Source organism: Sabethes cyaneus, chromosome 3, assembly GCF_943734655.1.
Source record: "Sabethes cyaneus chromosome 3, idSabCyanKW18_F2, whole genome shotgun sequence".
NCBI lineage: Eukaryota > Metazoa > Arthropoda > Insecta > Diptera > Culicidae > Sabethes > Sabethes cyaneus.
This window is the reverse complement of record NC_071355.1, coordinates 54,543,103-54,569,571: the sequence shown is the minus strand read 5'-3', so window position 1 is coordinate 54,569,571 and position 26,469 is coordinate 54,543,103. Positions and strand designations below refer to the sequence as shown.

At 39.2% G+C, this 26,469-nt stretch overlaps 1 protein-coding gene across 1 annotated transcript in view; it reads left to right on the top strand.

Annotated features, from left to right (window-relative positions):
* The first annotated feature begins 6,196 nt into the window (after positions 1 to 6,196).
* Positions 6,197 to 26,469, top strand: part of LOC128742462 (uncharacterized) — a 28,642-nt gene continuing 8,369 nt past the window's right edge. Inside the window, exons 1-2 of the mRNA XM_053838833.1 lie at positions 6,197 to 6,678; positions 25,079 to 25,191. Of these exons, the coding sequence (XP_053694808.1) occupies positions 6,615 to 6,678; positions 25,079 to 25,191 (177 nt within the window). The 5' untranslated portion in view covers positions 6,197 to 6,614. The remainder of the gene's footprint in view (positions 6,679 to 25,078; positions 25,192 to 26,469) is intronic.

Here is a 26,469-nt window from a genome sequence, read left to right as displayed (position 1 = left end):
TATCAAAATGTGTTATGGAAATCGAATAACTCGTATCAAAATTTGGTCTTGCTTTGGTTGACATAGTTGGTAGAATAACAAAAAATAATAACAAAATTTGGCTCCTTTAAGGCCAAAAGAATAACTACTTGTGTTATTTGAATAACAAAGCAATAACAAGACTATATTCAGAGTTTGGAATATGATGATGATGATGATGATGGTCCCGCCGCATACCCCCTCAAAGGAGTGAGCAAGACGTGATATCTATAAGATAATTATTATTATAACAACATGAACCAGTTATGCAAAAAAAACGAACTGGTTTTATACACAGATATAAGAAGTCAAATCACAATAAAAAGTCATTTATATCCGTATGTCGTGCGCGGGGCTCACACTTTTGTAATAACAAAATAACATGTTTTAGTATTATTAAGGTATTAAAAAACAAATGCAGTAGCATATGAGATATTAAAAAATCCTTTTATAAAATATTTATAATCTAAAATTTCTTTAATCAATAAAATAAAATTTTATGAAATATATCGAATGCCATTTTAAGGTCATAATATGATATGATAACAAAATCAGTCATTAAACTCGACTTACAACCACTGTTTTAAATATCTACTTATTAACAAAATGTGTTATCAATGTAACTTTATATCTATTCAATAACAAAATATAGCATTACTAGCTGAGTGCCCGATCTTACTCGGGGCGCCTTTGTCTCACAGTCACTTGTACATCAGTTATTGTAACCGAAATGCTTATAATGCAAAAATAAAACGCTTGCTCCTCTTTTGGACGTTCTTTCCCATTTGTCAGCTCCCCCTCTTTTGTCTACCCGGCCACTTACACATCTGTTTTCTTTACGGAAATCCCTATAAAACCCTAGACAGAAAGAGAAACAAAGACATTTATCCTATTTGCACCTTCTAGCAATGGCCAAGCAATGTTATTGTACTTTTTAAAAAAAAGTAGAAGGTGCAACAGTGTTTCTTCCATGGATACATAAAACCTGTCATTCCTTTGTTTGTAAACAATGTTTTTCACCACCAGGAGCAAGTATGCACAAATTATTGGCCGAGCCCACTCTGGAACATGCAACATAAAGATGACCATGGGAAAAACAAGGTGTTCTCAGATCAACTCCACACTGTTTGAATGATTGCCCCTGTGACTCAAATAAAGTCGGCCAGCAACACTTAGCAGTAATGGTCGAACACTTTTTATACGGGTCACTGTGATAATTACATAATTACGCATAATTACACTTGAAAAATCAGCTGCGAGGATTGCCGTTTAGTGTTTCGTATTTTGATTTTTTCTGTTGTATGGATAAATTGTTACAGTCGTGTTGGCGTTACTCCCCCTTCCTGTCAGCTCCCTCTTTTGTCCCACCATAACTTAAGAAAGAACCGTCAAAACATTTCGGAGTCTTCCCCCTGTTACTCCCCCCTCTTTTGTCAACCTCTTTAATTCTGATTCCCTTATATCAAGGAACATGTATGAAAATTTGATAAAGAATGGTCAAGGCGTTTCGGAGTTATCGTCTCCCCCCTATTAGTCCCACCCCCCTTTGTCAACCACCGGTGCTGATTTCCTGATGTCAAGGAACATGTGTGCCAAGTTTGATAAAGAACGGTCAAGGCGTTTCGGAGTTATGGCCTTCCCCCTATTAGGGACCCTCTCGCCTGTCAGGGAACCTCCCCCCTCGGTTTTGTTAACCTTCCAGTGCTGATTCTCTCATGTCATGGAACATGTGTGCCAAGTTTGATGAAGAACCGTCCAGGCATTTCGGAGTAATGGCCTCCCCCCTGTTACGAACCCCCCTCCCCTTTGTCAACCCCCGCTCCTCACAGCGCTGATTCTCTTATATCAAGGAACATGTGTGCCAAGTTTGGTGAAGATCGGTCAATGCGTTCTGGAGTTATGGTGGAACATACAAACATACTTACGCTCACTTTTATATATATAGATAACACAGTTTGATATTGTTTTTATATTATTTTGCTCTTCGCTCCTGCTCGGGTTGACGTGGAGGACGTGGGAGGATGGATTGCAGCCGCGAATCAGGCTTTCTCAGGATTACGCAGCTAGCTGAAGTCCTATAGTTTGCAACCCAGGTAGCACACTATAGGTCCATTTAGTCGAAGCAACCGGATTACGACCGAAGTTAGTGATATTTTAGTTACCACAACACCTTTATAACAACCGTGCTAGTAGGGCAATACGCACAAAACTGGCGCTCTACAGAACACTAATCCTCCCGATAGCCCTGTAAGGACATGAATCATGGGCGCTAAGGGAAGCTGACTGACGAGTACTTGGGGTTTTTTTTAGCGTAAACTTCTGCGATTAATCCTTCGTGGCAAAAGCCGCCCAGTTAGCTTCGAGGTATGATGCTGGTCTAACAAGCCAGTCGTCGTATGTTCGAAGGCTCGGCTAGACGGTGCTGTTAGATAGAGTCAGTAAGAATTTTGCATTAGCCCTGTAAATGTCCTGTACCCTAACCAGGCACGTAAAATGTACTGGTTGGTGACAAAAATTTGAATACAATTACCATTCTTTCTTGCTACCAGTCTTGCGACATGTTACTGGTACACAAGCACCGAAAAGAAATGCAAGTACAACGAAAACATCTCTTGGTCTACGTGTCATACACTCTTCGATATAGGAGAGAAAATGTCATCAGTCTTGGAGACACTTTTTTATAGTTTCTTTTGCTGTTGCGCACGTAAACCAAACATACAGCTTTTCCCCAAACAACACGATTTTAAATAAGAAGGTCCTCAATACACCTTATTCTCTATCACTGCTCCATACTATTCCAACTACAACTGTAAGCAAAAAGCGACAAATGCATGTAATTTCTACACGACATTTTGTATGAATGGTCGGCTGATATACGAAAATGTTTGCTTATTATCATGTAGGGTAAGGTGATGCAGAATGCACCGCTTAAGCAAAACATCATTTTGCAGAGCAACGGCGTGTTTGTTCCACGTTTTTCAACTTCAAGAAGACTTTGGTATCTTTTTTACACTATCTCCTGGTGAAATTTCCTAACAAAAACCAGTGTTTTTTGTTATTTTTGACGATTTTTAGCAAGAGTCAAAATCATTATGTGAGGCAGAACGCCAAAGCCCGTGGACAAAACGCACCAAGTTTGCCCAGCTAGCCGTTAAACGCAACCAAAAAATTTACCATTCAATCACGTGTTGTATAAACTCCTAAAACTAGGCTGCCGCAATGGCGGAAGCGTTCGTTATAGCGTTTTTTACATACGCTTGTTTGCTGGGATACAATGGGATAATATCTCAACATATAATTGGCAATAAAATTTAATCATCTACTTTTCTTCAACTGATGTGTGATGAAATATTGTAAGTTAAACAATGTACAATTAGGTTTAATGCAAATTCTAAGTCCTATACAATACATAATATTACTACATTTTTAATAAATAATCCGAAACAAAAGATGTACTGCAAATTAAAAATATTTTATAACTGTTCGATCCCGCTGTGATGCATTCTACCCCTGTTTTGTATTTTGAAGTTTTTTGCAATATATGTGAAAAATATGCATAGTTAATGTTGTTTTTGTGATGAATCATCGAGTATGACAGTATATCAATTAGATAGACTGTATTTATTATGAAATGTGCATACCGACTAGTGGTAAAAGCTTAAGAGAAAACCGTGATTTCTTACATGTGGAATGAGATCGCAAATAATCGCTTGATTTTATTGGATGTGGCTATGTTTGATGCTTTTACATTCTACACAATTATGAATTAGCGTGTTTTACACCAAAATAAAATGCCCATTCATAATTTTACCAAATAGTTTCCGCGTTTTTAAGCAATTAATAGCATGGGCCATTCTACCCCCGCAGTGCGTTCAGTCTTACCCTACGTATTCGGGCTAGTTTCAACACCTGCAAGAGATAGGCACTGTCGATACAGAAACAGTACAGAGCGATGGTATTGGTTAGAGTCTGACATGGCATTGCATGCTGGTAAATGTACAGAACAAATGTAACCGTTTCGGTCCCTGACCTGACCTGGCTGCGAAGTCTATCGATAAAGAAAGGTAATGTCTTAATGGTGGATTTGCTTTTTGGGACTTGAAATTCGACTTGAAGTCGGTACTAAAATTGATATTTAATAAGACTTGATTTTAATTTAATTGAAATTGACTTTAAAATGGGACATTTAAATTAGACTTCGAATAGTTCTTAAAATTAGGCATTAAATTGGACTCAAAATTGGGCATAAGGCATTAAATTGGTCAGACCAAATTGGACTTGAGATAGGAGGTGAAATTAGAATTAGATTAAACTGGGATTGGAATGAAAATGGGACATTAAATTGGGTATGAAATCGGACTTAAATTGGATTGTTTAATTAAACTTTAATTTTTTTTCTGAAGTTAGACCTCAATGGGACTTGAAATTGCACTTGAAATCGGTAGTGAAATTAAAATTTAATTTGACTAGAAAATGGCTTTTAAATGGGACATTGAAATTGGACCTCAGTTGAACTTCAAACACCCCTTTAATGTCATTGAGATCGACTGGGATGTATTTTATCGGGGATTTTCGGCTGTACAGTCGCCGATTACCTCGAAAAAGGTTTTTTTATACTTCCCTTAAAATTAGACTTGCCACTGGACTTCAAATCGGTGGTGAGAGTGGAACTAAATTAAACTTGGAATTGAACTCAAAATGAGACATTAAATTGGACTGATTTCACTGAAGTGAAAACGGAATTAAATTAAACTCGGATTGGACTTAAAGTGGGACATTAAATTGGATCTGAAATAGGACTTAAATAGGATTTTGAAATTGAACTTCAAATTTGTTTTGAAATTAGACTTCAAACTGGACCTCTATGGAAAATGAAATCGCACTTGAAACTGGTGGTGAAATTGAAATTAAATTAGACTAGACATTCGCTTTAAGGCTAGACAATAAAGCTCATGATTGGAATTCAAATTGCCCTCTGAATTGAACTTCAAATTGGACTTAAAATCTGACATTAAATTGTATTTGAAATCGACGGGTGAAATTGAAATTTTATTAAGATTGAAAGTTCGCTTTAAAATGAGATATTAAAATTGGACCTTGATTGAACTTCAAGTTGCACATGAAACTAGACTTGAATTTGGCATTAAATTGGATATTAAGCATCGGAAACTTGTAATTGGATTTGAAATCGGAGGTGAAATTGAAACTAAATTAGACTTGCAATTCAACTTGAAATGGGAAACTAAATTGAATTGACAACTATTGGACTATTGAATCGACAACTCCGACCTTCCAAGTTACATCTTGAGAAATTATTTTGTTATACATTAAATTTGTTATAGAAGGTGGGACTCGTGTTCCAGTGTGACGCAACATGGACACGCCAGTGTATTTTATCTAATTAAATGAATATTGTACAATCAAGAGGTGGAGAAATACTTAAATGCTCAATTCAACGATATCAATTTAACCTTAATATTTGATTTAATGACTATGTCTCTTTGGTGTAACATCTTTGCTAACATTTTCGTAAATTTTATAATGGGTGTGTTTCCGTCCGATAGCAGATAAAATGTTTTCAATGCTAAAAAAGAAACTCGCATATTTGATTCATATAAATACTTTAAATAAGAAACGACAACAATGGACAGCAAAGCTTTCTTTCTGAGTAGAAACAAAATAAAACTAAGCAGTGCGGCAGAATACTATACCTACTTACTAATGATGAACACTAATCAAAGCAATTAAAAGTTTTCATTTGTGACTAGTGAGTCTGAATACAGGCTATAACCCTCTGTAGCTGATGTTGGGTAACCACCAAGCTTCTCTTCGTAGAAAAAATCTGTTTGAAATAATCTGTTCTCATCGTAAAATGTGCTATCCTTGCATGAAGAATAGTCGCACGACACCGGTTTTCGTGATGCAATGCAACACGCAACAATCCCATCACGGTTCGAGCGACGCAACGCCTGTACCTTAGACCGATGCAACGTACTGCTTGTTCGCCTCCTCGGCTGTCTGTCACGTCACGGCATGGATCGTCGCGTTGCGGCCCCTCAAGTAATCTGCACTACTGCACACTGCTAGAGCGCGTTTGTTGCCGCCGGCGGGCGCGAGGTTGATGAAACTTCATTAAAAGAGACGGCACGCAGCAAGTGGCGAACAGACATAACAACGAACTGGTACCCTGCGGACATCCCCCGTGCGAGATCGGAAGGTAGAATATTAGCTCGGAGTGCAGTGTTGTGAAGCTATTAGCCGACAGTCGACAGACTCCCAGACCGGAAGATCCAATCAGGTTACGTTTGGCGCGTAAAGTACACTACGCGAAGTAAACAATCAGAATCAATCTGGGGCAAGTTTTCGGTGCAAAGTGACCAATTGGGTGCCCTCGGTGCGTTAGAATAAAGGTTGAAGTGTGTGATCAAACGGAAAAAATTCGTCATCGAAATACGCACGGTGCGGAACAAAACTTCCGTGCGGGTGTTGCTTCCAGCGGCGAGTACGTGATAACGAGACAACTCGTGACCGGCGATTTTTCGGTAATTTGTACCGATAGCCAGCGCTTCAATTCGAGCAAATAATCCAACGACACAATGTGGAAGTTCATTGCCAACGTATTTATGCTGACGGTGACGCTGGTAGCGGCGCAAGACTCGAGTAAGTACAGCTACGCGAGATACTTGATGGTTCCGTTTTGGATTTTCCGCCTTTTATTGAAGCTCAGCAGAAGTTCAGCTTAATTTAGTGCATCGGACGATGGCAGGACCGACCAGATAGTGAAGGGTGATTTCGATTGCTACCGCGAAGGTTATTTACGTGCTGTACTGGCCGAAAATAATTAGCCGTTGAACCGGTAGTACGGAAATAAGGAAGCAAAAATTTAACAAGTGATAATGACGTTAAGAGATAATAATAATAAAAAAAAAATGGTTTTAGTTGAAGGAGCAATCGAACCCTTAATGGATTGATCCTTCTGATATATTGAACGGTGGTGTGAACCACTGCAATAACATTTATATCCGACTAATGCTTGAGTTTAATGAGTGTTTGCTAATCTCAGTCAACACGTTGTTGGTTCCGATCTTTCAATAAAACCATTCACGGCTCGTATGAATAAAAAACCATTCAGCCCTTAGATGCAAATTGTGAAGTTTACAATGCTCATTCTCTTTGGATTGGAACGCAGCGCAGAGTTTGCGTAACGAATCGTCTATTATAAGATCTTTTAAAACCAATGCAGAAAATATGTGATTCATGCATAGTGTCACTCATTTGCAGCACATTGTCTTATTAACTATCGTGCTGTGATCTAGTTTCTTTAGGTTATTGCCAACCGCGTTTAAAAGTTGATTGAAGTTGTGCGATGTTATGTCGAAAGTGATCCGTTTGGCTCATAGAATACCGGTGTGTTTGTGTGTGTGGAAATTTATTTTGTAAAATATAATAAAATTAGATTTATTGGATTTACTCGTTCGCCAGTCGCCAACGAAGGCTTTCGTTGATAGTTTAGATATCGCGCTTAGCCAGCGGCTGAATTGTGCTGCCAAGCCATATGCTTGTGTGACTACTTCTTCTGCGTTGTTTGAACTGAAATTGTGTAATAATTTGCATAATGGAAACTGAGAACCATCTCTGTGGAGAAACGTTATATAAAGTTTATCCACTGGCCATGTTATATAATCTCGGTTTCATTGGAATTTTGATCATTTTGGAACCAGATCTGGTATTTTTGAAATAGAGAAGACACCTATCTTTATATCAGATAAGAAAAAGTTCAGAAAGAGTTGGATTTGTTTTTTAATTCTAGGGATCTGAACGGTTTGGTTGGTAAAGTAATATGATGCTTTCTAGAGGTTTATATAGTAAGACAATCAATGTTTTAATTTGTAGCATATTATCGTTATCTTGCTATTTATATTGTAAAGAATATTAACCAAATTTATTATACCATTAATATTTGATGAGACTTGCGACTAACAGCACAAGTCTTTAATGTCATATCTTTAAAATTTAGACGAAGTTTAGTTCAATTTTGAAAATAAAAGGTTGGATTGAAGTTTACTGAAGTCTGCTTTTGAGCGTTTTAGTAAAATAGCAAATATCATCTCTGATCATATCCGATTTTGCTCAAACCATTTTGTACTGGTTCCTACCCGGAAAATTTCAGTCATGAATTCGTTTTATTTTACGATTAGGGTCCTGGCTTCTGACTTAGAGTGGTCGCAAAAATGATCATTTTTGCCTTTTTCTCCTCTTTTTTTCCTGTGTGGACTCATCACTGTGACCAGCATTAGTTGATCTATTGTGATATCGCCCAGGTGTTTGCTGTATGACCTGCACTGCCTTTCTTTTTGCTTTAATCGCTATAGAATGAGCGATATGCTTATTAAATTTTATATGCGTGCTTGTGTGTATTGGAGTTTACCATTCCTTCAAAGCTTGATCTACTTTACCCACTTATTCCTCGATGCCAGTACTATCCCATATTATAGCCATCCCTGGCGAGGACTCAATTCGTTCCTCTGACCAGCACACTTAATTATAGGAGCGACTTTTGCACTGTCAAGAGGCTTCAGTGGGTAAATATAGAATTCAGCATGAAGGAAGGGTAATGAGGGGCCTGAGAATAAACCCATTGCTAAAGTCACTTGACATCGAGTGGCATGATTCTACTAGGATTCGAACCCACGACCACCCACTTGTCAAAGCAGACTCGGTAACCTTGCGGCTACGGAGTCCCCCTTTTCTCCTCTTACTTAAAAGGGTTTTCTTGAACAAGGAAGCAGATTGAACAAAATCACAACCTCAACAGGTCATTTTTCCATGGAATTATGCTGTACTAAAATATTAAACGTTTTTGAATTTGATTTTTACAACTTTAAAATCAGCTTTCCGGGGAAGTCGTTTTCGCTCATTACCTTCCATAGCTCTTCACGGTTGATATTATCATATACGGCTTTGAAACCGATGAAAAGGTGTGACGCATTGATTTGATATTCGTGACATTTTAGAGGATCTAACGCAACACAAAAGTTTGGTCCATTGTTGGCTGCCTGTCCACAAAACTGGCATGATAATTACTCGCAAATCTAATTGCTATTGTTGAGGCAAACCAAACACTGGTTGAAAGCCCCAATACAAAAAAGTTAATAAATAAATAAAAAAATACTTGCTATTGGCAAGAGATGATCTGAAAAAGCATTTTATAGGCAATGTTAAGAATTGCTTCCTCGGTAGTTTTTACCAACTTGTCACTCTTGTATATTGGGCAGAGCTGGCACCGAATGGCCGAAACACAAATGCCTGAATAAAAAAAACCGAAATTCAAATGGTCTAATTTCAACAACTGTCACAGAAGGCCGAAATTGAATTCGGTCGAATGACTATTTGGCTCAGTCTCGAAAGGCTCAATGTGAAGGGTGGAATTTCTGGGAATGCCTACATGCCTATTCCATGAAAAACACGAATTGGAAAGCAGTTAGTAAATAACTTTAATCGAACAAAAAACAAGATAAGCAACACAACTATTGACTACAAAACAAAAAATGCTTCAAAAACACCTTTCATTTAGCGCTCATGTTATGTGTATTTCTGTATTTTGGATAGATGTTTTCATTTATTTGCCGTGTCAGTAGCAAATCTTTCCCAGATGCTTCAGTTCAGGGCGAAACGGTTGAAGGTCGCGAGTGTTCTCCAATGACCTGCCGTCGGAAAGGTTGGCCACTGCGGGGTCAGCCCCCCGGGGAAACCGCTTCTATTTAGGTGCAAACATTTTCCGAGATTTACTGACTAGTAGGGATTATCCTTTAGTTAAGACCGGTTGAGCGGTAGCGAGTAAGGACAGCATGCAGTCAACATTTGTGCAGGTTGAAGCCCATGAATTTTGTCGATCATTCGTGGTTGGATCATTCAGCCATTTGATATATTATGCCGTTTATTTTTTCAGCCATTCGTGATCTGGCCATTTGAATTTCAGCCATACCTAGGTAATCCATTGGGCATATTACAGATTCCTGCCACTTTTCCGGTAACCATTCTGTCTCCCAGATTCTGACAATCGGCCGGTTAATAATCAAGCTGTGATGCTATCTTTGCCGGCTGCCTTGCTGTTCTTCATCCGCTTAATGGCGTCGGTGAATATAGCATAAAGTCATTCCCACTGTTGTTTTGGTACGCTATTCAGGTGCTTATTGTAGTGCTTCTCCTCACGTTCATACGTCAAGATATCTCCATCTTTATTCAGACATGTTTTAGCTTGTGGTCGGCACCGTAGTGTGCAGTTGGCTAGACTGGCGTCCGCCAAGGGCTGTAACTCTAGAGGGCACCAAAACCGGCCTGAACCTCACTCAGTAAGGCACTCTCGAGTGTAGCGAAGTACTGAATTCAGTGATTGTACGAATTATGTATCACAGTCTAATTCTAAAAAATAATTAACTTCGAAGGAACACTGATTTAAGAAACGAGGGGCCGCCAAATCGGGTCTTCGCCAACGCCACCATAATGTCACGCTACGACGTTCTGAAACTAGGTCTGGAATTTGATCCAAAATCTGATAAAAAATATGGTCCAAAACATGGTCCACAATCTAGTCTAAATCTGATACCAAATTTGACAAAAAATGTGGTCCACGGTATAGTTCAGGTCCAAAATATCCAACCCAGGTCCAGTTTGAGAATCTGATCAAAAATCTGGACCAAAATCTGATAAAACTGTGCTTCAGAATCTGGTCCAGGCTCAAAATTTGGTGTTGGTCCACGTCTGATCCAAAATCTGATCAAAAATAAGATCCAAAATATTATCCAAAACCATATTGGTCCGCATTTGATAAACATGTGAACCAAAATTTGATCCTGAACTAATTAACTAATCTAATCTAATTAAAATGTAGTCCGAAATCAAAAATCCTGGTTCAGAATCTAGTTCAAATCTGTTTTAAAATTTTTACACGATCTGCAACAAAATTTGATTTGTGGTTTGAAATTTGATAAAAATATGGCTCATATTCCAGTGCGTTTCCAGAATCTGATTCAAACCATGGTCAAAAATCCGATCAGAAATGCGACTCAAAATTTGTTCAAGAATATAGGGTATGGGAGGATATTTTCAGCAGGTTTCTAAATTTAGCATATTTGCCTTTTCTTTCGCCAAAATAGGGGAATGTCCCCGGTTATGAAACAGGTTTTGTTTTTTGGTCATAGATTCCGTTCAAAATCTATGACCAAAAAACAAAACCTGTTTCACAAACCATTCATCATTATTTAATTCTAAATCTTTTTAAAGCATTTGAAAGATTGAAGACTTACATATGTTTTTGCTAAAGACAGCATATATTTTTTGTTTGAAACAAAAAAGTTATAGCGAAATTGGGAGAGATAGAATTTTTTGACCAAAAAAAAGTGTCCCCGGTTGTGAAACACTTCGAAAAATCCATAAAAGAAAATAAAAATAAAGAAGAAAAAGAAATATGAAATGAAAATAAAATATTACATTCATTTATTAAAGGAAAACACCTTAAATGCAAAGTAATTTATCAGTTTCTTAATTTAATCATTTAAATCTAAATTGTAATCAATGTAGTTCTAGATCTCAAATATGCGGATTTGGCTCTCATGTGCCTGAAAAGTGTGTTGAAAATGTTTGTGATCATTGAAGTATTGAATAATCGTTTTCCTGAATTATTCGAAACCGGAGAACTTCACTGTTTCACAACCGGGGCGAACGACGAGTTTGCAAAAATTTATGTAATAATTTTTGAGTAAATTATTTGACTTAAAATTTGTCTGTGTAATGAAATAGAGGTCCAAACTAAGGTTATATGCATTTTATTGCCTTTTTCTATTTTATTTGATAGACAAAAAAATCAATCAAAACATATTCTAAAAAACTTTTTCGGGCATGTTTTTCGAACACATTTCCTACAAAACATTCTAAAAGCTGTATTTTGATTGATGTTTGCTCAAAAGGTAGAGTACATTGAGACGAGCCGTTGGTAGTAATTTGGTAGTGCTAGTTTAATAAACACATCAAAAACGATGGGTGTTTCACTACCGAAGCCGTTTTACAACAGGGGACAAGCCCCTACTTTGCCGACGTACAATTTTAATATGTTATAACTATTTTCTTAAGATTGTATGTAATCTACTATTTTTGTTCAAAGAACGTCAAAAAATAGATGCCATCGCTTAATGGGCTGAAAATACCTTCCCATGCCCTAGTGCCAATTTATTCCAAAATCCAAAACAAAAGTTGATTAAAAAATTCAGTTCGCAATCTAGGTCCACCATATGGTTAGGGTTCGGAATCTGGTTCAAAACCTGATCCAAAATCTGGTTGGTGGTTTAACAATTGATCAAAAAACTGTGACCCCAAATCTGCTCCAGTTCCAAAATTTGGTCCAAAATCTGATCAAAAAAGTGGTCCATAATCTAGTTCAAATCAGTTTCAAACTTTTTTGAAAAATTTGGAACAAAATCTGATAAAAATGTAGTCCAGAATTTAGCGCAGGTTTAGAATCTGGTTGGTGGATTAAAAAAATATCAAAAATCATCTTAGAAGGAACACGGATTTAAGAAACGACGGAGTACTAAATCGGGTCTTCGCCAAGGGCGCCATAGTGTCACGCTACGGCTTTGCTTGTGGCACAAAGCCTTTGCGGGAAACATTGAGTTTCTTGCATAATTTACATGTTTCCTAAGAGCGATAAAGCTGTCCAATTTCATCGCACTCCATTTCTTCCAGGCGGTGCGCTTCTTATCCCGAAAAGACTAGCATTGCTGTCTTCGTTTTTGCCTATATCTTTCTACGTTCTGCTCGTCTAATATCCTCTGGCGTTCCTCGTTGAACCAATCGATACGTCAACCACTCTCCACGAATCCAATGGTACCTTTCGCTGGGCTGTTGATGGTTGCTTTCACGTTACTCCAGCAGTCCTCCCAAGCAACAATGTGAGTTTTATTGTACTCTTATGGCCGTCTTCATGACCAATTTTGGTCTTAAATTCCATCATAAGAATGTAATAAAACCCAAATTGTTACTTGGGCTCGATTTGGTTAACTTTGGTTAAATAGCTCGACAGTGCTGCCTCAAGATTTTTCGCGTATTCAGTAGCGACTTTTGGTAGCTTGAGTCGTTCCAAATTGTATGGTGGCAGGCGACGTTTCTGAATATCTGTAATAACGAAGTTTGTGGTGCACTTGGACCAATGGGATGACACTTCATACAGATGTTAAAACTAAAAGCGTAACCAACATCTCGTAAAGCCCATAACAAACCCACCCTTGGATAGAAATGTACTGGTATGAAGCCCGCTCTGATTTCAGTCTCGGACGAATGTGTGTAGGTGATAACTGGTAACTCGTGAATGAGCGGCAATTTTTCCTTCTTTTTTTTATTTTCCGTAAACGATATACAAAACGTAATAAGAATCCGACGTCAGGGTCTTTATTTTGACTGTCAAAAGGTAGTGGCCAGAATCGATGTTTATGTCACGATAGGTTCTTACATCAATGCTGTCCGAGAAGTACCTTCCATTAATTAATACGTGGTCGATTCACAAATTGGTCTGTGGTGGTGATCCCCAGGTGTATCGATATGGAAGACTATGCCGGGAAAAGGTATTTCATGTGACCATATTTTTATAGCGACGAAATCAATAAGTAGTTGGTAATTTTCGTTCGAAAGGCGGTGTGCGCTGAACTTTTCAATAACCGGTCTGAATTCCTTGTCCTTGCCAATCCGAGTGTTGTGGTCTCTAACGACACTGCACGGAACATCCAATTCAATATCGTAGGAGCAGCGTAAGCATAAGTAATTCTCTCACAGCAAACACCAAAAACACGCAAGATGGTGGCTGAATTAATTGAAGATCAACCCAAAGAGGACCTTCAGTTTTTCTTTTTGTATGGGCATTATCACTGCGAACAGCATATTGAACTATTGTGATATCGTTAAGGTGTATTTTTCTGTATTCAGCACCTCGTTTTTCATTGCTCCCCGGTAAATAGATGGCAGTACAAACATGATGGAAGTCCGGAACGCTATTAACAAGGATTTTTATAATTTAAAACTTTGAATGAAACTTTCGGTGTTATGATACGTGTAGCACTTCTGGCAGATAAAATGGACGACCATTCTTTCATTTGGATGAAAGCGCTGGTAGTTTTAACTTGAAGTGACTAGATTATTTTTCTAGATAAATGTGGGTATTGAATGGGAAAAAACAAAATTGGTTTTGTAGTGGACGCCAAATCTATTCAAAGCACAGATAACAGATTAACACGCTCGAGGAAAGCATTCGATTCTTTTTAGGTAAAATCTTTCAGTGGCGCCCTCCAGAAATAGTTTGCCAAACAACCTATACATATTTCTTTTGTGAAGATTTATAGTTCGAGTGGTACTCCATCGAGGGATTTCTCGTTGCACAAAACCTTCTCGGTAATTGCTTGTTAGTCTGTTCTCTGTACAACCTACAACCTACAAAAGTATGTATTTGTTTCATTTTAATGTAGTTGGTTTATCAATTCTCCATCATCAAAGATATTCTTGCAAAATTCTTCGCAATTTTTCGAAAAATTCTTCCTCGCCTAAAAAAAGTCAATCAACGCGGGTCATTTTCCGGGCAGTTGGTAGAAAAATTTGGAGTCTACATATCCTTGATTGGCTCAGATTCTTTTTAACAAACCACTTGCAATAAGATCGGAGCCTCTTGTTCTAAAGTATTTACGAATGCTTCCAGCATCCCCCAAGGGAGTAATCTTGAACCCCTTTTGTTTTTGCTGTGCTTGCGAGCGTTATATTTTCGATTAGTCTTCTCAGTTCTAGAGTTTATTAATGTGGTATGGTGTCCGTACCAAACGTATTGGATTGCTAATAACTCAAATAACTCAGTCCACTACTATTGGTGTAATTTAGTTTGCTGCACGTTTAATAAGAGTTTTGTAAAGTTTCATTTTTATCCAGTCTGCGTGGTTCAAAGGCTCACCAATATATGCGATCCACAGGACCTGAGGTAACTGGCTGATTTCAAGAATTTGGGAAGAAGAGAAGCTACCGGAGGAGTGGATGTAAGGCGTAGTATGTCCCATCTACAAAAAGGGTGACCGGCTAGACTGTTGTAACTACCGCGGCATTACGCTGGTCAACGCCGCCTACAAGGTGCTCTCCCAGATTTTGTTGCGTCGTCTATCCCCAACAACAAGAGAATTCGTAGGGCAGTATCAGGCGGGCTTTATGGGGACCCGTGCTACTACGGATCAAATTTTTACTCTCCGACAAAGCCTCCAGAAATGTGGATTCGTGGATTTCATTGCAGCATCCCGAGAAAGTAACGTTTGCCTCCCACGGACAGTGACTATTGACGGCGATGAACTGGAAGTGGTTGATAAGTTCGTATATTTGGGATCTCTGGTCACCGCCGACAATAATACGAGTAAGGAGATCCAACGACGCATTCAAGCTGGAAATCGAGCATACTTTTCCCTCCGCAAGACGTTTCAATCTAGGAGCATAGGCCGCCGCACAAAGCTGATGATGTACGAAACGCTAATAAGACCGGTAGTTCTCTACAGACTTGAGGCAGTAACTTTGCTTACGGAAGACATACATGCACTTGCCACAAACACAAACGGAAGTACAAACGGAAAGCGGAGAGTAGCGGAGACGTATGAATTACGAGTTACAGACACTGCTTGGAGAGATTCCCATCGTGCACCTGGCGAAAGTTGGACGACTACGGTGAGCCGGCCATGTCGCAAAGATGCCGGGCGACTGTGTAGAGAAATCCGTTCTCTTCAAGAACCCCACCGGCACCAGGAATAGAGGGGCTCAACGTGCACGATGGCTCGACCAGGTTGAAGCCGACTTGCGTGTGTCGAGACGCGCAACGAATTGGCGACGAGTAGCCCAGGACCGAGTACAATGGAGAGGAATTCTTGATACAGCAAGAGCCACCCCGGCTCTCGGCTTGAGGGAAAAGTTGGGTTTGAATCGGGTTATAATTTGCTCCCTTAGCTCGTTTCGAATCCCCCAGTCAGGTAAAGGGGAATGTGAAACAAACTTAATAAGCGTTGCTTCAAATACCCCCCCCCCCTTCACTACCTAATTTTGTGCTCTTTCCCCTTCACACCTCGTCTCCCCGGAAATACTAACAACATCTATATTTCATTACTGAAGACAACGAAACATGATGTTGGTTTGATCAAACATCTTGGTCTTTGCAAGTCGGTCCCGGATGACCAAGTGCTCCGGAAAGTGTCCCCCGTATTGACTGATCTTATCATCGTGCTGGTTGAATGTTGAAAAGTTCAGAGAAATGTTGCACAGGTGAGACAAAATTTGTCTGAAAACTGCAGAGTTTTTCAAGAAAAACTCTACTAACAAAGAATTGATGAATCAAGTATATCCAGCTGGAAAATACAAGTGATTTTGTATTTAATTTTCTCTTGGTAAATTTGTCATGCATTACAAAACCCATTTCCATAGATTTTGTGTTGTCGTTTAATAATGATGTCAGAATTTTTTATATCAGTGGCTTTTACAATTGACAGAGGGGACGCTAGAAGAAGGTTTTTATAGTATCCAAACAGAATGGGACAAGACGATCAACACTTCAAACTGTGAAGACGATTCAAATCGGGATCGAAATGTTCGCCACTATTCTGTATATCGATTAGAAATTTCCCGATCAGAATTAAGCTGTATGCTCTATAGCATACGTCGATCGGAATTTAGAATACAGTTTTTGATCGAAACTAGCCCGACCGGAATCTAGTGTCGAGGCGGTTGGTTCCCAGCAGCATTCGACAAATACAAGATTGAAAATCTGCTTTGAAAGCCAGAACATTGCTTAAAAATGTATTAATTTGACGTAATTGAATATCGTTAATTGACATCTCTTACTTTTGAAAATATTTCATTAGACTTTGATGATTCCTCGAATGTATGTATTATTAAGAGTAGAACGCAAATTGGCAGCTTGTGCATTTTTTCATTATCACATCTACCATCATTTTTGAATCGTTATTGGAATTTTGATAGTTAGACTTTGGTATGTTGCTAAATTATTTTTTGTACACTAAATATAATGAGGTACTTGAAGAATCAGAAAACTCTAATATAATGATTTTCAACCTTACGCGACGGAAAAACTGTTACCGTGCGCAATGCACTGCTCATTTACTAGTAAGTCCATTAGCTGCCGTCAGCAGTTGAATTGCATTTAAAACCGTTTTTTTTTTGCATCGAACTAATGAGTGTTTCACGCTCGCTAGGTGTTGGTAACAGCTTGTTTCTATTAGTCGTTTCTTGTACCGTTGAAGAAAGGCATGGTAGTAGCATGAGTACAAATCGTACACATTAATCAGAACAGATTTTCAAACAATTTTATGTACACCGAATAAAGCTACCGGCAGTAGGTAAAAGTGGATTGTATAATAACAGGAAAAATCTGTTAACTTGTTACCTATTATGCTGCGTCATTCGTTTGCAGTTTCTTTTTTCATTCAAACGTAGATCCGTTTACTCGATTTTAATTAGCTTCAGATATGATCTTTGAAGTAAGAAAACGATCAGCATCAACTTATTTATGTAACAGGTAAAATCCCGGGCCGGGAATCCCATTAATTCTAGTTTTAAGTTTAGTACCACATTCGGACCAATCCCGTATTGGTTTTTCTGAGAATATCAACCCTCGACCGGGAGTTGGTCGATGAATCAAACGATCTTCTGTGAGAATATTATCAATCAGGTGACATAAAGCTATCATTATATACAATTGATTATCACATCATTGCTGAAGCATCTAGTTCAAACCAGTAGTAAGGTATGCGTTCATAAATTAATTACAAATGCAGATTACTTCTGGCTAAACAGCTGATTGCAGTCATGCACTATGAGCCCGTAACACACTTCTCATCTATCGGTTGGTACGTAATGATCGTTACCTAAGTAAATCGACAGCTACAGCACTAAACTATTCGGATGATAGAATAATTGTGAGAAAGATTAGTCACCTCTATGGGCTATAGTTTTAATCGCGAGGCTCACCTTTGATCTAAGTTTAAACACCTGAACCTGTTCGAACAAAAACGTTACACAGGAACACGCAATATTCCGCGGTTCCGGTTGTGCGCTATCATCGACCACAAAGAGCCCATTAGGTGAATTTCCTGTGTGCAGTTTTTACTTATTTTCCGTCCTAAATACAATTATTAGATAAATTATATCATTATCAGCTGTGAAAATTTACGAAAGCAAACTGTTTAAATTTTGTTCTATACAAAAAAGTGTCTCACCGGCTTCCCGTGTATAGCAACTAGTCTAACGAGTCAATTAGTGAATTTTAAACATAATTACAATTGCAATTGTTGCTTCACGGTCGACAAACTGTCATCGCTGAGAACCTCCGCCAAGCTGTACCAACCTGCAAACCAAACTCATTATGCAGTGCGTTGCTGTTGTTGCGTTGTTGCAGACATCACAACACACTTGGTCAAGGTGATGGGAGAATATTAATTTACGCCGAAAGTGCTCATTCCGTTGTTCTTCTAATTGATCGTTCTTTGGAGGTTTTACAAAGCACATCGCAAACCATTAAGCCGTAGGTAATTTGGAGTTTGCGTACAAATGCGTAATGGATTTTTTGCTGATTAATGCCTAAGCTGACACTTGACCAACAGCAACGGCGAGTACTTCCAGTGTTCAGAACCTTGAAGTTTGTTAATTATCTTGAATTGTATCAACGTCGCACAAAATTAAATTCCATGAATTCTCTTTTGGCCTAATTTATAAAACGATGCGCAATCAATTGTAATGACTAAACTATTGTTTTTGAGGCTGATATTGGATATTGGATTAATGTGAGATGGGAGTTCTAAACTCACGCTTCTACTTAAGCATGCGACCATGATTTCACTGCAGTGCACGTTAAAATAAATATTTCTAACGAACTGTTGTGACCATCGGAAAAAATGGAAAATGAGAGTTGTTGGTCTGCTTTGATCTTAACTATCTTAATACACTTCGGTTTACTAAAAAGGCTCATGACTACTACCACAAGAATGGCTAACGATGCAACTATCCACAGTGGTTGGTACCAAACTAACGAAACCGGTTGTTCCGAATCCAAATTAACCATTCTACGCCAATGAATGACAAGCTGCAGACCTAGAGATGTATGTATATCTGCAATCGCAGAGTGCATTACACACTGCGTACTGCTGTCAGATCCCCAACATAGTATGACAGCACGCTGCAGTTAGCAAAATTGGTGTTCACTTTTGGTCAACGAACTGCTGTAGAACAAACCCATACTAAGCAGGATCAAGGAAGTTCAAGAAGTAATCAGCAGTCGATTTAATTGGGTGGTCAGAGTTTTCGATATTAATACGACCGGATTACGATTGCAATCCGGAAAAGAAACCAAGCGACCCTGGCAAAACAATCACTTTAATCCAATGTTGCAGACGCTGCATTTGAGTGGTGACCTTTTTATCGCTTGTTGAATTTTTTGCAATACGTACAGAAAAACAGACCAGCTTTGATGTTTATTTAGGCTCAACTGGCAGCTCTGGTTGCTTTAGATCAACAAGTTTGATAGTTACCAGCCTTGCTGTTTACTTTTTGGTCGTAATGCTTTGCGTCAATGGTTGCGTTATAATTTGTTATAATTAATAAGTAAAATGATACAAACAACATTATTATAATGAACGCACAAAAAAGATAGACCAAATACATAAATAAGTCGATCTACCTGTAAATATACACAAAAATAAATCAGCTGACCATTCAGTTTAATATTTTGAATCCAAGTACTGCTCTTCGAGGACAAAAGCTCTTGATAATTTGAATGGAAAAATGCAGTATTTCTGTTTTTGTTCAACAGACTTCGCAATTTGCTGTAAGAGTTGAATTTTATAACTTCCGGGTTCCACAAGCATCTCGCCCTGGGCCCTCTTCTTTTAATTATGTTTTAGACAACATAATTTTTTACGCAAAAGAAACCAATGCGAGAGACGTCGATACATTCCAGAACGAAATAAATGTTCCATGTCAAAGTTTTTTAACTTTTCCAGAGAGTTTCTCACCACCGTGGAAACTATTGTGAAGAACTTTTCCCAAATGATATGTTTATCGGTCACTTTCATCCAAAAATCTACGATACTTGTATGAAGGGTTTATTTCTTTATTTATTCACTAGTTGAGCCTAAATCTAACGATCCAGAAAAGATTAAAGTTTGTTCAGAATTCAGAAAACTGCGGATACATCGACTGAATAACTGAATAAAATTATTTTATTATTTTAGAATTAACTGAATAAAAACATTATCTCCACTGTGCTGATTCTATAGGCGGGCAACATGGTCGCAAACCGACTCATATGGTCGGTGTTAAGTCAGACGGAACCGAGGGGCAAAATTCTGACTTCGACTTCGCATTCAAAGTTTGCTGCATTCGAAATCATCTTCTAACTCTGGCTGTTGGCAACATTTATGTAGTCTGATTAGAGTAAAATGTTGCTTAGAAAATTCTTGATCGTTTGCTACTATTAACCCATTTTTTAAAATTTTGCGACTTGATCCGGTCTGATTTAACACCGACCATATGATATCGCGACAAGCTATCGAGTTGAGCAGGCGAGTCGAACAGTCGAATCAAGCAATCGAGTCAAGCAGTTGGGTCGAGCAGTCGAGTCGAACAGTCAAGTCGAGCAGTCAAATCGAGCAGTCTAGTCGAGCAGCTAAATCAAGCTGTTCAGTCAAGCAGTCCGGTCGAGCAATTGAGTCGAGAAGTCGAGTCGAGCAGTTCAATCGAGTGGTCGAGTCGAGCAAGCAAGTCGAGTAGTCAAGTCGAGTAGTCAAGTCGAGTAGTTAAATCGAGCAGTCCAGGTGAGAACTTTAGTCGAGCAGTCCAGTCGAGCAGTTGAATCGAGAAGTCTAGTCGAGCACTTGAGTCGAGCAGTCGAATCGAATGGTTTAGTCAAGTAGTCGGGCCAAGCGGTTCAGTCGAACAGTTGAGTTAGCAGTTCATTCGAGCAGTCAAGTCGAGCTGTTGAGTCGAGCGGTTGAGTCGAGTAGTCTAGTCGAACAGTTTATTCGAGTAGTTGAGTCGAGTAGTCTAGTTGAGCAGTTGAGTCGAGTAGGTTAGTCGAGCAGTTGAATCGAGCAGTTAAGTCGAATCAAACAGCTTAGTCAAGCAGTTGAGTCGAGCAGTCGGGTTGAATGGCTAAGTCGAGCAGTCAAGTCAAGCTGTTGAATCAAGCTGTCAGTTGAGTCGAGCAATCAAATCAAGTACAGTTGGATTTCGAATTTGGCATGGTTCGATTTTGGCATGCCTCGATTTTGGCAACAAAAATATTCGTTTTTGGCAACACAAGATATTTTACTTCCAAAAATATGCAAAAATATCAATCAGTTTCTGCATACATGCTTTAAATGACGAAAAAATGATGCCCTGAGTATGTTCATGAAAAAAAGTTATGTTGTTTCGAACAATATTTTTATTGCCGTAGGACTACGTCTTACCGCAGGGTGTCAATAACTTGTTTGCACCGGACCGTTAGCTCTTGTCGGACTTTTCAAACATAAAATGGTTGTAATCGTTGATTAACGATATTTAGTCAACTTCTAAAGCATTTACATTAAATTTTTTCATATCGAAAACAGGGGCTCGTTTTTGGTACGGTTTCGATTTTGGCAACATAGGCGACATGCATTTGTTGCCAAATTCGAAATCCTACTGTAGTTGCGTCGAGTAATTGAATCGAGCAATCGTGTTGAGCAGTTGAGTCGAGTGTCGAATCGAACAGTTCAGTCGAGTTAAGCAGTCCAGCCGAGCAATCAAATCGAGCAGTCTGATCGACCAGTCCAGTCGACCAGTCCAGTCGAGCAGTCCAGCAGTCGACCAGTGAGGTGACTGAGAATCAGGGTTGCCACATGCAAGGGTTATTCTGTGTTTAACAGATATTTGAAAGAAATCGCCTGTACAGAATCTGTATGTATAGAATACAGATTTTCGCCAAATTACACAGATTAAACAGATTTTTGAGCTTTTACATGAGAGTGAAAGAGACTGAAATAGTCAGCGAAATGTCTCTCTATTTCTTTCACTCTCATTGTTTTACATTTGACAGATTTTTGCACAGATATTTTTCCTCGCCGTACAGATTGTCAGATCTTTCCAACAAAAAACACAGAATTATATGTGGCATCCCTGCTGAGAATACAACCCATTGCTACGAAAGCATAACGTCCTGTTAGGTACTTGTTTTTAGTTACCTGTTACGACGTCCTATCAGAGACCTGGTTTTCGGTACAGACATAAGCCTCTTATATAGATTTATTTAGGAGGGATAACTCATTTGACCTTAATTTTCTCTACATTAATAAAATCTAATACTAAATTAAATCTACGCAATCTTTGCGTAAACAAGTGCGTTGACTCACCCAAGTCAAATAATTCCTCCCAGCCCTCCATTTGAAAATGTTCAGGGGACTCCCTTTTAGGTAAACGGCACTTATCTACGCAAGCAGGCTAGTTGGGGTGCTCCGTAGCCGCAAGGTTACCGAGTCTTGTTTGACAAGCGAGTGATCGTGGGTTCGAATCTTAGTAGAATCAGGCCATTCGGTGTCAAGTGACTTTAACCGGTGTCCAGTGACTTTAGTGACCGATCTGGTTCGCGCTCGCTCAATGCTGACTTTCGCCTCTCTCCGCTCTTCATCCGAAATAAACTTTCTCCGTCCGCTGCTCGCTTTGCCGAGAGTTTCGTCACTGGTCTTGATGAAGACGTTCTTGATGCCGGTCCATTGCTATTCGAGGGTTCCACCAGGTGGCAACTCCGAGGCTCGGGATTCAAGTTGTTCGACGAAGACTCTCTTCACTTCAGGTTTCTCAATCGGCGTCGCCTAGTTTCATTCCGTCGTTGAACACGTGCGACGCGCAAACGCATCTCAGCGATGCTGAGATCATCTCATTTTGTTTTCGGGTTCCGTAAGTTGTTAGCTTAAGGCCCCTATCTCGTCAACAGAGCTGTCATCTTAAGGTGGGTGGGAGCCCCCTTCCGCCGAAAGTCGTAAAAGGCGACAAAAAATAAATTAAGGCAAATTAGTCCGAAGCTAAACAATAGTCAATCGTATTTTAAATCTTACGAACATGCTTCTTGGAACATAATATTGGCAGCAGAGGAATAGCGAAATGTTTTTTTTAAACCGGCGATTGCTTTTTGTTCAAATAAATTATAAAATTAACAGAAGGGGGTTCTGTAGAAACGTTTTCACCAAGCTGAATGAAGTTCCACTGTCTCATTGTTCCAACTGTCACATCTCTTATTCATATCGTACATAATAAGAAAATACTTGGCACATTTTAATACCTTTTGATGGACAAGTTGACACTATTATGGATATGTTACTATTATTTTTCCACCGTCATTTTGCGTGTGCGCCGACTTACAGATTTTTAGTTTTAACTGGCATTAACTGTAGTAACGTCATCTTCACTAGGTGTTCTCACCATGAGTCTTATGACGTAAATACAGTCTTTTAGAACTATCGCTCGAAATCAGCCCATGTGTTCCGCCGGCGACGCTGCTGCTGCTTTGCATTGTTAATAGGTATAGCACCTTCCGTTAGGTATCCATTCGGTGTCTGTTCTTATCGCTGCTGAGTGAAACCAGGAACGTGACTGGCATTTTCTTGTCCGATATTCTCACGCAGCAGTCTTTGTATGCAGTTTCAAACGTTATGAAGTGCATCCTTTATTGTGACGATGCGCGCGAATAACGTATGGGATCCATATGTTAATAGTACATTAAACGCCAGATGGATTTATAAACGACCAGGCACTATAATTTGAACATGAACTCTTTGTGATCAAATGAATATTTATTAAAACGTCGAATTGTTTTCCATTGCACGAACTAAAGGTTTCCACATCGAAAGAAAAATATATAACATTGATGATAGCTTAGAATGTAGTGCAAAATGCAATTAAATGCTAGTTTTGAATACATTTTGAACATTCATTCACAAAATTTCACAATCCATTGAGTTTCATTGATAGCGAAGGAGAAAATGTCACTAGAAAAAACTCGAGGTTCGAGTCATCATTCAAACTGACGAAATACTGGCGAACATCCTTCAACGCTGCAACGCAGCGCACAACTGTCTCCGCTGTTCAAATCTACAACTTTTACTTTCGCCTAGCAATGAACGGCTCTTTGTGAGACGAGAAAAAGGCATACGATAATGGTAGCTAGAAATATGTCACCACCAAATGATGCTTTTTGCAACTGATTTAAAGGTCAGCAGAGCTGCCGCAGCAGCTGGTGTTGTTGGTGGAGGTTTGCTGGGGGTGCGGAACATTTCGCAGCAGAAACAAACCCACATGGTCGAAAACCGTTGCCCAATTAGTAGACGGGCGCAACTACTTTGTGGTCACACGCAAAATGACTTCAGTCGGTTAAAAGAAAAAGCCTCCAAAGTCCAAAGGGTTATAGCCGTCCTCGTGCAGTTCCGCTCGAAGTTTGCAGTTAGGTGCACTGCACGGAATGATGCAAACTACAACGCGAACTTCAGATTAGGTAATCGAATCAAATAAGCCGACTGGATGCTCTTGAGTTGTGTGTTTAGCTATGAAGCGTCCATCGCGTATCGTGAGTAATCAATTTAAACATTGGCCGGCTCCGTCGGCTCCTATACGCACAATTAAATAGTCTGTCGGATATGCACTGGGCGGTTCTAGAGTGGCACACCGCTTGCCGACTGCAGTGACACTGGTTTTCTATCGCAACAACCTTGAACATGGTTGTTGTTTTCGTGACAGCGAAGGTTATACGAACTCGTTAGCACTGATATACATTAATAGAATCTAATCGATATCACTAAAAGCTGCGGACTTGGGAAATTGTCGTCACCTCGAGGTAATTAATTGGCTGCCATTGCAAGCTGGGTTGAGAAACATTGATTAAAATTTTTGATAAAATTACTATACTAATTAGAATTTTAAACTTGAATATGAGGCATGTACTAACTAAGATCTTTTCCATTTCTGGTTCTAATTTCAGCTCACTCCTACATCATACAATGTAAACGATCCGATCCGGAGCTAATCGGTTGCATTAAAGGTGCTCTGCATAATTTGCGGCCATACCTGGCAATGGGAATCCCCGATATCAAGGTAAGTTTTGGAGAACTGTTTTTAGTACGTTCATCTATGCCCGCAAGCGGTGATCATTTAGAAACAGGCAACAGTTCCTAATTATTGCTAATAGGGGGAAGTCCCCCAGTACCGGACAGCTAAGGATTTTGATATATACTAAATCATATACCTTCAGTTTTTATTCACTGGAAGTAGGGATGGTTCGACCACTTTGACTCAGTTTTGATTCATTTGACCGTCTCAGCAGAGCAAAATTTGACAAAGTTATATATGGGACATTGGTAGCACTAGTTATTATCTACAATCTTTCTGAATGAAGTTTTGTTGTATCTTTTGTAGTAACGGTGCTGCTATGCTAGTAGCTCATTAGTAACTAAATGCACGTCCTCCGTATGACAGCATCAAGGCTTCTAGTATATAAAGAACCACCGTTCTAATAAGAATTTTGCACATTGTCAGCTTCGTCGCAGTAAATGCGTTACTATTGTTGTGGTATTGTTAGTTACTAGTGTTGTGGTCCGCAATCACCTGCAATCCCAAATACACGAACTCATCTACCACTTCCAGTTCGTCGCCGTCAACGGTTACTGTCCGTGGGAGGTGCGTGTTTGTTTCCTTTGAGTCTGTACTTTCATGTATTTGGTCTTTGACGCATTGATTTTGGATCCTCGTAGATGCCGCTTTCAGTCCGGCATAGACTGCATCCACCGTTACAAATTTCCTAGCTATGATATCATCGCATGTCATCTGCGAAGCCTAGGAGTTGGCTACCTTTGGTTAAAATCGTACCTCTTGTTTCGATGCCGACAAGTCGGAACACCAACTCGAGAGCGATGTTGAAAAGCGTGGAGCATAAGCCGTCACTTTGTCTTAACCCTCGTCGCGTCTCGAAGCAGCGATGTCAACTTACCAGACATTCGTGCAAGCATAAATTTGAGACCCAACAGTTATTTTAGTTCCTGTGAATTCTGGTTTTACTAATATTACTTTAACTCAAACCCAACTCCACAAACTATTTTTGTTATAGAAAAGATTAGACTGAGAAAATAAAATACTGCGAAGAAAATGACATGGTCCCAAATTTATGCAAGCACAAATGTCCGGAAGGTTAGTATCGCTGCTCGAGAATGTTCCCGAGATGCGCATGAAACACATCACTCGATCCAATGAAGCTCTGATAAGTCGCATCAGTTTGGAGAACCATGTTCGTGCATTATCTTCTATAGCTCGTCTCGATCGACCGTATCGTATGCTGCTTTGAAATAAATAAAGATGTGCTGCGTGGGCACGTTGTAC